This window comes from Rhinoderma darwinii, chromosome 1, assembly GCF_050947455.1.
Source record: "Rhinoderma darwinii isolate aRhiDar2 chromosome 1, aRhiDar2.hap1, whole genome shotgun sequence".
Taxonomy (NCBI): Eukaryota; Metazoa; Chordata; class Amphibia; order Anura; family Rhinodermatidae; genus Rhinoderma; species Rhinoderma darwinii.
Window position 1 is genome coordinate 379,900,083 of NC_134687.1, and position 13,047 is coordinate 379,913,129.

At 42.4% G+C, this 13,047-nt stretch overlaps 1 protein-coding gene and 1 long non-coding RNA gene across 3 annotated transcripts in view; one reads left to right on the forward strand and one right to left on the reverse strand.

Annotated features, from left to right (window-relative positions):
- The window catches only part of PCSK5 (proprotein convertase subtilisin/kexin type 5), a 448,720-nt gene that overhangs the window by 404,319 nt on the left and 31,354 nt on the right, over positions 1-13,047 (forward strand). Inside the window, exons 28-29 of the mRNA XM_075828207.1 lie at positions 9,928-10,011; positions 11,746-11,926. Coding sequence (XP_075684322.1) covers positions 9,928-10,011; positions 11,746-11,926 — 265 coding nt within the window. The remainder of the gene's footprint in view (positions 1-9,927; positions 10,012-11,745; positions 11,927-13,047) is intronic.
- Positions 1-13,047, reverse strand: part of LOC142652564 (uncharacterized) — a 77,070-nt gene that overhangs the window by 21,690 nt on the left and 42,333 nt on the right. The window lies entirely within an intron of this gene.

Genomic DNA, 13,047 nt, shown 5'->3' on the forward strand with positions numbered 1-13,047 from the left:
ATTTAGTATTCAAATAATTATAAATGTACATGACTCAGAGATTGTAGCTACCAGAACAGCAACCAGCTACACACCATATTAACCCTGACATGGTCCAGAATACCCGAACATTTAAGGCCCTGTTCACATCTGCGTTGTCATTCCGTTGTACTGCTCCGTCAGAGGAGCAGAACAAGGGAAATGGGAAGCAACGGTTCCGTTGTACCATGGATACCACCGGCGGCCGATGGAACCCATTGGCTTTAATGGGTTCCATCGGCTTTTCATTGGAGTGTATGTGGTTTTACCGGAAACAGTAGCGCATCATCTATTGTTTACAGTAAACTCTGCTGGATCTATGTCAGATGCACCTAACGAAACCTCCCGCGCAGATGTGAACAGGGAATATATCTTTATCATTGTTATGCTGTGGACCATAAAAAAACAAAAATTCTGCTCCAAAAGATAGCTCATAAAAAATGTCCATCTGTGCAGATACAGCTCACAAAACAATATTTCAGCGAGCTTCAGATTCCAGAGAGCCCGGTAAGATCTTAAAAGCCTACATACATTTCCTTCTATAAAACTTATGTTCCATCACAATAATAATTTCCAGCTGAAATGCCACCTCTTGGGATGACATTTCACCATTTGTTAGAAACTTGCTTTCTATGAACAGCAGAACTGTTTAACCCACTCTTGGCTGGTTGTGATGTGGATCTTTGTGTAGTGTTTTTAAGTTCTAAACTTGCCTTTAAGTTTTATCTGCAAATCTAAAGACATAAATTTACAATTCTATAAATTAGTTGTACTAAATTGCTATCTACAATGTACAGCCCATATACTGCACATATTTTTAAATTTTAGTCATACTTATCTACTCTTCCGTATTGTCTGAGAGTATCCCATCGTAGCTGTCACTTGGGGGAGCTAGCAGCATATGTACTTATATTTTAACCTAGTATTTAAACCTATCAATTAAATGAATGTCCCTCTTAGAACAAACCGTGGTATACCACACAAAATCAATACCTATAAATGTATACGACAATACTTTATAGTAATCCAACAACTTTTATTAGATATATTCATAGTAACAAACAGGGCCAATTCTAGCTTTTCTCCTGTCTGAGGTGAAAATTGGGTTGGTACCCCCCAGATCTTGATTGACCTCCCCTGGCTGTTCTACATCACTAGCAGTCTTCTCCAACTGTTGTGGATGCGCCGTTGCCTTGTACTCCCCTGGTGCAGCGATTGAGCCAGGCAGAGTACACCTCGCTGCACGCCCAAGGAGTACAAGGCAATGCAAGCCAGGGGGATGTCAATCAAGCATGGAGAAGTGGGTTTGGAGGCAGGACCATGTGACTCTTCAAGATAGCAATACCGCCCAATCACCCTGTAATGAGTAATTAGCATATAGTGTGCGCCGTTTTAAAAGTTGATTTTATAGATTTTTCAGCATCTGAAAAAACATAAAAGGGAATGTTTGGAAATATTGTCAGGTCATGTATTACCACATGGTGGCGGTTCAAGGGGTTAAATCTAGCTGACAGGTTTCTATTAAATATACAATGAATTGAAAACAATTCCATCTGTCCTGCAATTTTGTTATTATAAATATATCTTATATAATTATAGCTTCCGAACCAAGCTCAGTACATAGATACATTACCAGAACAAAGCTCAATACATATATACAGCACCAGAACAAAACGCAATATGTATATACAGCACCAATACCACGCTTAGTACGTAAATACAGCACCAGAACAAAGCTCACAGATAAATACATCCCCAGAACCAAGCTCACACATAAATACAGCACCAGAACCAAGCTCAGTACATAAATACATCCCCAGAACCAAGCTCACACATAAATACAGCACCAGAACAAAGCTCACACATAAATACAGCACCAGAACCAAGCTCAGTACATAAATACAGCACCAAAACCAAGCTCAGTACATAAATACATCCCCAGAACCAAGCTCAGTACATAAATACAGCACAAGAACCAAGCTCAGTACATAAATACAGCAGAAGAACCAAGCTCAGTACATAAATACAATACAAGAACCAAGCTCAGTACGTAAATACAACACCAGAACCAAGCTCATACAGAAATACAGCACCAGAATCAAGCTCAGTACATATATACAGGACCAGAACCGAGCTCAGTACATGTATACAGCACCAGAACCAAGCTCAGTACATGTATACAGCAAAAGAACTAAGCTCAGTGCATAAATACAGCAACAGAACCAAGCTCAGTACATAAATACAGCACAAGAACCAAGCTCAGTACATAAATACAACACCAGAACCAAGCTCAGTACATAAATGCAACACCAGAATCAAGCTCAAACAGAAATACAGCACCAGAATCAAGCTCAGTACATATATACAGGACCAGAACCGAGCTCAGTACATGTATACAGCACCAGAACAAAGCTCAGTGCATAAATACAGAAACAGAACCAAGCTCAGTACATAAATACACCAGAGCAAAGCCCATACATAAATACAGCACCAGAACCAAGATCAGTACATAATTACAGCACAAGAACCAAGCTCGGTACATAAATACAGCAGGTGACGTCTTCTCAGATTCTAGTTGTTCTTTTTCTCTTCTCTTCTCCATCCAGTCCAGACTTTTATGATGACTTCTCCCGGCCACAGCCCATTTCTGCAGTTTGCTGCTCAGATGTCTTCCACTTCTCACTTTTCAAACATTTCTGTACCTATGAATGAAGATAAAATTCTCGTGGTGCCACAGACTACATCCCTAAATACAATAGCACCATACACTGCACCTCTAATTATAATAGCGCCATACACTGTGTCCCTGATTATAATAGCATAATACACTGTGTTCCTGATTATAATAGCACCATACACGCTGTCCCAGGCACATACACATACAGTGCCCCCTGTAGATAGTGCCCCTCATAGAGCCCCCTGTAGACAGTGCCCCTCATAGAGCCCCCGGTAGACAGTGCCCCACATAGAGCCCCCTGTAGACAGTGCCCCACATACATAGTTCCCCCTATAGAGCCTTCTGTTGATACTGCCCCCATACAGCCCCCTGTAGATAGTGCTCCCCATAAAGCCCCTGTAGATAGTTCCCCCATAGAGCCCCCTGTAGTGCCCCCTGAAGATAGTGCCCTACATAGATCCCCTGTAGATAGTGGCCCCCATAGATCCCCCTGTAGATAGTGGCCCCTGTAGATAGTGCCCCACACACAGCCCCCTGTATATAGTGCCCCACATATAGCCCCCTTCAGATATTGCCCCACATATAGCCCCCTGTAGATAGTGCCCCACATATAGCCCTCTGTAGATAGTTCCCCCATAGAGCCCCCTGTAGATAGTGCCCCCTGAAGATAGTGCCCTACATAGATCCCCTGTAGATAGTGGCCCCCATAGATCCCCCTGTAGATAGTGGCCCCCTGTAGATAGTGCCCCACATATTGCCACCCCTGTCAATTGTGCCCACTTATAGCCCCCCCTGTAGATTGTGCCCACATATAGACCCCCTGTAGATAGTGCCGTACATATAGCCCTCCCTGTATATAGTGCCCCACATATAGCACCCTCTGAATATAGTGCCCCACATATAGCGCCCCGTAGATAGTGTCCCACATATAGCCCCCTGTAGATAGTTCCCCCATAGAGCCCCCTGTAGTGCCCCCTGAAGATAGTGCCCTACATAGATCCCCTGTGGATAGTGGCCCCCATAGATCCCCCTGTAGATAGTGGCCCCTGTAGATAGTGCCCCACACACAGCCCCCTGTATATAGTGCCCCACATATAGCCCCCTGTAGATATTGCCCCACATATAGCCCCCTGTAGATAGTGCCCCACATATAGCCCCCTGTAGATAGTTCCCCCATAGAGCCCCCTGTAGATAGTGCCCCCTGAATATAGTGCCCTACATAGATCCCCCTGTAGATAGTGGCCCCCATAGATCCCCCTGTAGATAGTGGCCCCTGTAGATAGTGCCCCACACACAGCCCCCTGTATATAGTGCCCCACATATAGCCCCCTGTAGATAGTGCCCCACATATTGCTACCCCTGTCAATTGTGCCCACTTATAGACCCCCTGCAGATAGTGCCGTACATATAGCCCTCCCTGTATATAGTGCCCCACATATAGCACCCTCTGAATATAGTGCCCCACATATAGCGCCCCGTAGATAGTGCCCCCTGAAGATAGTGCCCTACATAGATCCCCTGTAGATAGTGGCCCCCATAGATCCCCCTGTAGATAGTGGCCCCTGTAGATAGTGCCCCACACAGCCCCCTGTATATAGTGCCCCACATATAGCCCCCTGTAGATAGTGCTCCACATATAGCCCCCTGTAGATAGTGCCCAACATATAGCCCCCTGTAGATAGTACCCCACATATAGCCCCCTGTAGATAGCGCCCCACATACAGCCCCCTGTAGATTGTGCCCCACATATAGCCCCCTGTAGATAGAGCCACACACACTTTTGACTGGAAAAACACTTTACATACTCACCTGATCCCCTTCCCGTGCCGTCCTCTAGTAATGCAGACCTGCTCTCTTCTGAGTAGGTCTGCTGGGGCTGATCAATTAAAGGCGCTGAATGGCAAAGCAAGGCACATTCTTGTCATTGCGCCGCTTGCGTCGTTGAAAGGCGCTGATTGGCAGGGTGACTTGCCCTGCCATTCAACAACGCAAGTGGCGCGATGACACAGAACGTGCCCTGCCAGTGTTAGTAATGCCTGTAATTGTATCTGTGTCTTATAGACGCAGATACAATTATAGTGCAGGAGGGGATGGTGGCAGCTGGTTTCAGTGGCGCCGCTGCACCCTCAGAGAGCAAGCAGGCCGCCGCCTCATGGATGGTGCGGCCCTGGTAACAAAAAATATTTAACAGCTGTCTCAATAAAATCAGTTAGAATAACATAAAACAGACTGAGGTGATCGCAGTCGAGTGCGCCGTTGGTTGTCATGGCAGCCCAGGGGCCTAATGAAGGCCCCCAGGGCTGCCTTTTGTCTGCCTCTGTTAAGCTGTGTTTCTGGAACAGCATAACAGAAGCTTGTGAAAATGACGATATACTGCAATACATTAGAATTGCAGTATATTGTACCAGCGATCTAACGATCGCTGGTTTAAGTTCCCTTGAATAAAGTTATTAGTAGTAGAAAATATAAATATTAAAAGTAAAAAAAAAAAACCTTTTGCCATTTTTCCTATAAAGTAATGTAAAAAATTAAAAAAATAAACAAAATTGATATCGCTGCATCCGTAAAAGTCTGAACTATTACACTATACCATTATTGAACCCACACGGTGAACGCAGTAAAAAACAAAAAAATTAAACCGCCAAAATTGCTGTTTTTTGGTCACCTTAGCTCGCAAATTTTTTTTTATAAAAAGTGATCAAAAAGTTGTACGTACCAAAAATTGGTACCAATAAAAACTACAGCTCGTCCTGCAAAAAATAAGCTCAAACACCACTCAATCCACGGAAAAATAAAAAACTTATGGCTCTCAGAATGTGATGAAACAAAACAATATTTTTCAGTTTCCCAGTACATTACGTGCCACATTAAATGGTACCACTAGAAACGACAACGCGGGGAGTGAAAAACGGAAACGAAATTTTTTTAAATGATTCGGTCCTTAAGGGGTTAAGGCATGTGGCTTCTGTTTGCTCAAATAATATACAGCACACTCACATTACAGTGTCCTTCAGCCAGAGAAACCAAAGATTGAAATGGTTATTTAGTTATTGCTCAAGGCCTAGTTTTCATAATTTCCTAACATGAAACAGAATGTATTTCATCACTGTGACTGTGAAGACTACAGAGACAGTTCAGAAGATGGGGAAGCAGATTAACATGGACAAAAAAGGAAGCTATGGATTGAATATATATACGGCATGATCTGGAAACATTGATTCTGATAACAGTTGTGCGACCGGTAACGTTCTCTGGATCAGTAAACTCAATGGGGAGAGATAAATAACCCAAAGAACTATGAAAAGTAAAATAATAAAAGACAGGATATAAACTAAAAGCAGCTACCTGAATAGTTGCTATGGGCGACACAAGTTTTCTTTTGCACTAGTGTTTATATAAATATACCCCCAGCATATGGTCTGTTATTGTGAACGAACACAAACGGAAACACAATGAAATGGAAGCATTATCATTAAAATCAATGGTAATGCAAACGGAGAAATAGTTTCCGTTCGGTTTTCCGTTCATCGGTTCCCCTGACAGAAAGGTTGAATGGAACCGATGAACGGAACCCGAACGCTGATGTGAACAGGCCCATAGGCTCTGTGAGCATCAAGTTTTTGGCCTACACCCTCGACATATACATTACACATAGGCTGTGACAGATGCCATCATCCTAGAGTTTGATGGCATACATTCGAAGTATATGTCATGAACTCTCATGAACCTGTTCATGACGTATACGTTTAACGGATCCCATTATAGTCTAAGGACGACAGATGCCACTATTAGTCATACATTTAACGCATACATCGCCCATATACAGGGTGGGCCATTTATATGGATACACCTAAATAAAATGGGAATGGTTGGTGATATTAACTTCCTGTTTGTGGCACATTAGTATATGGGAGGGGGGAAAGTTTTCAAGCTGGGTGTTGACCATGGCGGCCATTTTGAAGTCGCCCATTTTGTATCCAACTTTAGTTTTTTCAATGGGAAGAGGGTCATGTGACACATCAAACTTATCGAGAATTTCACAAGAAAAACAATGTTGTGCTTGGTTTTAATTGATTGTCAATGCAACCCTCTTCTCCCACTCTTCACACACTGATAGCAACACCGCAGAAGAAATGCTAGCACAGGCTTCCAGTATCCTTAGTTTCAGTTGCTGCACATCTCGTATCTTCACAGCATAGACAATTGCCTTCAGATGACCCCAAAGATAAAAGTCTAAGGGGGTCAGATCGGGAGACCTAGGGGGCCATTCAACTGGCCCACGACGACCAATCCACTTTCCAGGAAACTGCTCATCTAGGAATGCTCGGACCTGACACCCATAATGTGGTGGAGCACCATCTTGCTGGAAAAACTCAGGGAACGTGCCAGCTTCAGTGCATAAAGAGGGAAACACATCATCATGTAGCAATTTCAGATATCCCGTGGCCTTGAGGTTTCCATTGATGAAGAATGGCCCCACTATCTTTGTACCCCATATACCACACCATACCATCAATTTTTGTGTTCCAACAGTCTTGGAGGCTAGCATTTCTTCTGCGGTGTTGCTATCAGTGTGTGAAGAGTGGGAGAAGAGGGTTGCATTGACAATCCAACACAATGGGCAGCACTTTGAACACATTTTATAAGTGGTCAGAAACTTGTAAATAACTCATGAAAGAATAAAGTAACGTTAAAACCAAGCACACCATTGTTTTTCTTGTGAAATTCTCGATAAGTTTGATGTGTCACATGACCCTCTTCCCATTGAAAAAACTAAAGTTGGATACAAAATGGCCGACTTCAAAATGGCCGCCATGGTCAACACCCAGCTTGAAAAGTTTCCCCCCTCCCATATACTAATGTGCCACAAACAGGAAGTTAATATCACCAACCATTCCCATTTTATTTAGGTGTATCCATATAAATGGCCCACCCTGTACTATAATGGAATTCATTTATTGAAAGGGCTATTGAAAAGCCAATGACATATGTCAATCATTCAATCATATACCTGTGACGTGAAGAATTAAATTGTTTGCTATTTATTATAGCTTTTTGTCTTTTTTTTATTTTTTTTTAACAGATTGCTAAATTATTAAAGTTTACGTAAGAAATTAGACTTCTGATCTCTGCATTAAAAAGCCCTTTAGCTAAATACCTGTGGGTCTTGCATATCTAATGTTATTATGCTGCCATCTAGTGTCCAGCCAAATAATTGTGCAGACAGGTTTTGTTTTGTTTTTTTGTTTTTTTGCATTTTTGATATCTAAACTATGCATTACAGATGTTAACTACTAAAATGTATTTTGGAGTTTTATTTTGCATTGCTCAGAGATTACTGTTATTGAAAATCTAATAAAACATTCTAACTAAGCTTTGACTTGAATGGTCATTTAGGATCTATACAAATGGCCATAATATGTCACCGTGCAGGAGTCGTGTATTTAGGGCCAAGGATAGAGTTCAATCCTGTCTTTGGGAGATCAAGAATGTCCTCTCAAACCAAGCTTTGGGAAAGATTTCTCTGAATTCACAGGATCAGGTCTGAACGTCCTGAATGGAGCTGTAGGATGGCTTTGTGCACAGAAATCTCCGGGCAGTGCCAAAGGGGTTCAAATTCACTGGGATTACAGACTTTACCAATGTAATCCTGTCACATGTATCTATAAGTATCAGAAGATAATTTTGACTTGATTTTTTTCTTTTGGGCCATGTTTGAATAATATTACATTAGGGAATAGCACAACAATTCTGTAATGTTAAGTACATAAATGCTGCTTTTATAAGCAATTATTAAATGCTCCCTTTCCAAGCAAATATAGGAGGTTGATGTCTGCTGCTGCCTGCAGGGCAGAGGTTAGGAAAGTGCACAGCCTGCAGTCCGCAGAATTTATACAGTATAAGACTACTTTTTGTGAAAAAAAATATTAAACTCTAAACTACACAAAGAGGGGTATTAATCATGAACAGTTGGATGCAGAGGGGTAGCTAGGGGTTTAGCACAGGGGGGGGGGTGAAACACATCTGAGTGGGCCCCACATAGTATAATGCCCCTATAGCTGCCCCATACGGAATAATGCTCCCATAGCTGCCCCCACATACTATAATGACCCCTTAGTGCCCCCCACTTAGTAGAATTACATCTTAGTGGCCCACACACTGTATAATGACCCCTTAGAGGCCCCCCACACTATATAATGACCCCTTAGTGGCCCCCACACAGTATAATGCCCTTATAGCTGCCCCAAAGAGTATAATGCCACTATAGTGCCTACCCACACAGAATAATGCCCCATAGCTTCCCCCCACAAAGTTGAATGCCCTATAGCTGTCCCCACCCATTATAATGCCCCTATAGTGCCTCCCACACAGTACAATGCCCCATAGCTGCCTACATACAGTATAACGCCCCATAGCTGCCCACATACAGTATAATGACCCATAGCTGCCCAAATACTGTATAATGCCACCATAGCTGTGCACACAATATAATGCCCCCATAGCGACCCCATACAGTATAATGCCCCCATAGGTGCCCCATACCATATAATGTCCCCATAGCTGGCCCATACAATATAGTGCCCCCATAGCCACCCTCATACAGTATAATGCCCCCATAGCTCCCCTATACAGTATAATGCTCCCAAAGCTGCCCCCATACGGTATACTTCCCTATTGCAGCCCCCCTATACTCAGTGTAATGCCCCCTTAGCTGCCACTACACAGTATAATGCCCCATAGTGCCTAATAAAAAATAATAAAATAAATATTTACCTATCTCCGTGCCCACAAAGAGTGGCATAGATCCCTCTGCTCCTCCGCTCTGTGCAGTGTGTGGCTCTGCGCAGACAGGCACGATGACGTCACTACATCGCTCCTGTCTGCATCGAGCCGCTCACCGCTGGAGCTGGCATTGCACATTGAATGCTAGAGCAAGGAGCCGTCAGCTCCCTGCTCTAGCATTGGATTCAACTGTATCTGCGTCCAGAAGACCGGCCTTGGGCCCCACCATCTCAGTGGGCCCGGAGCCATCGCCCACCCTGCCCCCTGCTAGCTACGCTACGAAAACGGAGTATGGCCCTTTGGTTTTTCATGGTAACTATTTCCATAACTATTAATGAATATTTAAGAGATTGTGACAAGGCCACTGAACACAGGAATGCTTCTTGTTCTGTATATTTCTGTAGGTTTGTCATATAAAATATACTTTTAAAATAAATGTCTTCTTACAGAATATGAAAGAAAATATCAGCCCTGTGATGACATTTGTAAGACTTGCAATACATCCTCTAGTGCTTGCACTTCATGTCATTCAGGTAAGGTCATACTTTCAGTTCTATTTACATTTTGATGAATTCTTCTAGCATTTCTTACATATATCGATCCAAAAACTCAGCACATCTGACTTTCTCCAGACTGTATGAACCAGAGCTTCCCAACCTGATTTTTATTTCTAAAGTCACACTCAAATATAATAGCTGGTGTTAAGACGCATTAGCTATAAGTGAAAAAAGTCTATTAAGGTATGATGAAAATCACATAAATGTTACAGGTATTAACAATTACAAATAAGAACAAATGAACCAATCAATCATAAAGTAACGTGTGGTTTGAAGTGCTGGCTGCAGTGCCAACTGTCTTTTATATAGTCCCTACACAGTCGTATCATTATGACCCTGGAGCCAAGTGTCAGTAATGCTGTGACATGCCTGTGGTTACACTAGTGTAAAATATTATCTGCATCACGCCAGTCTTAAACTGAAGTCGGCGTGAAATGCACCAAATTTATTCAGAGGCATACGGCTCTTAATATATTTGGCACATCTCGGGCAGTCCTATAGACAAGAAATAAAATCTACAAACAGGTGTAGATTTCTGCTTCAATATGCACCATTTTCTGCAAAAGTGGCGAGAGGAAAGTCGAAAATGTTAGTGCAAATATGGCATGCGACATGTATGTCAGAGGAGTATAAGAAAAGTAAGTTTTACCCATTTTTTTGTATAAATGGCACTAGTGATACATTACCTCCTTTGTCTTAAAGGCTATTTCAAATAATTTTTAATAAAAACTAATTTGAAAGCTGCGCCGAACACACTGACATTTTTATAAAAAAAAAAAACAAAAACAAAAATCACATTCAAAGGTTTATATAGCCTTTGTATTATCTAGATTAGGGGTAAACAACCTTTTTTATGTTGTGTCAATAAAAAAAATCAATGATGAAATACTCAGTGTGCCATGCAAACATGAAATAAAACAATTAATCAGTTAATGAAACTTACATTTCAGTGTGACTCTTGTCCCTGACTTTCTTTGCAAAGATGACCCATCTGTGGTGCATACGAGGTGGCTGAACACCAGCTGGGTGGGGTTAGCACATAGGAGAGACCGCAGCTACTCAACACCAGCTAAGGGAGGGTTGCACATAGGAAAGGCAGCGGCTACTGAACACCAGCAGAGGGGGATGCCCATAGGAGTGACTGCAGCTACTGAACACAAGCTAGGGAGAACTGCACACAGGAGAGACCGTGGCTACTGAACACCAGCTTGGGGGGCTGCTCACAGGAAAAAGAGTGAATACTGATACCAGCTTGGTGAGGGGGTGCACATAGGAAAGACCATGGCTACTGAACACCACCTTGGGGGGCTGCTTACAGGAAAGAGAGTGACTACTGATACCAGCTGTGGGCTGGTGCACATAGGAGATGCACATAGGAGGGACCATGGCTACTGAACACCAACTTGGGGGAGTGCACATAGGAGAGAGAGCAGCCAACTTTTGCTAACTTTTTTTTTGGGCGGCGCTGAACACAGAGAGAGAGGGTAGCGTTTCATTATGCGCTGGACACCGGGAAAGGGAAGTGTGCCAGCGAACCATGCCCCACATCCCGGCCGTAGCACCCATGCCACAGGTTGCTGACCCCTGCTCTAGATTTAGGTATAGACCAGAGAAGTCATGCTCGTGTTTTATGTTTCTATTCCCTTTACTAGATACTTAGAAACTAAAATTTATTTTTGTATCTATTGTAACATTTTTCTGCTCACACAGGGACATTTCTTCACGAAGAATTTTGTATTAGTTCATGTCCTAAAGGAACATTCAGCAATACAAAGGACAGACGATGTGAGAAGTGTACAGAAGATTGTGAAGTGTGCACAGATTACAATGAATGTCTCAAGTGCAGGCATGACTTCCTACATGATGGGAGATGCTACAAGATGTGCCCAGAGTAAGACATCAAATTGGTTAATTGTACTAAGTAGGCTTCTATCTCTTCATCTTAATCAAAGAAGAACTCCTACATTAAGGTCCCTGCTGGTCCCTTGTCCCCTCAAACTACAGTCCCCGCTCTAGGTTCGGGGACTGGCAGAAATCAACTTCCCCTCTTCGACACTCAGTTCTGGTGACAAGTGTCAATACGTAGCACAGACCCTTTTCTAAAAATGCAAGTGACACAGTTGGATTTCCATATAAGTGAAGATCGGACTATGTCACCTGCTCCATGTGACTTTTTTAGTTTTTCCTGCCAGACGTATAGCTAACATATTCATACATTTTACCAAACAGTTAGATATGTCTATTTATTGACTTTTATGGAAAACAGTGATGTCATATCGCTAGGATATGCAATGACTTTAAGTTTGGTCGGGATTCGGAAGGAAACACATCACTAAATCAGCGCTATGGCCCCTTTAGTCGTAGGATTGATGGGGGTCCCAGAGGTTGGACCTCCACTTATCATAAATGTTCTAGCGATATGCCATCACTTTATAAGATTGGAATAAATATTTAAAGTGGTTAAATTAATAGAAAAGGTTCTGTTCTGAGACAGCGCCACTCTTGTTCATGGGCTGGGTCTATAATTGCAGCTTAGCCCTATTCAAGTGAATGCAGTTGAGCTGCAATACCAAACACAGTTTGTTTAAAAAAAATATACTGTCCATCTAACATATGGAGCAAACATGGTGTAAGTAAAGCCTCAACTACAGCAGAGAAATAATGAAGACTGAAAACATAGACAGTTAATCGTTTTTTTTCCAATTAAGGATAATTGCTTTGCCTCTGCGTGTAATTGTAGGTTCATGATTCCCATAGAGCATTGGAGAAGTCTGTTGTTTATGCTAAATAGACTTAAAGAGGCTCTGTCACCAGATTTTGCAACCCCTATCTGCTATTGCAGCAGATAGGCGCTGCAATGTAGATTACAGTAACGTTTTTATTTTAAAAAAACAAGCATTTTTGGCCAAGTTATGAGCATTTTTGTATTTATGCAAATGAGGCTTGCAAAAGTCCAACTGGGCATGTTTAAAAGTAAAAGTCCAACTGGGCGTGTATTATGTGCATACATCG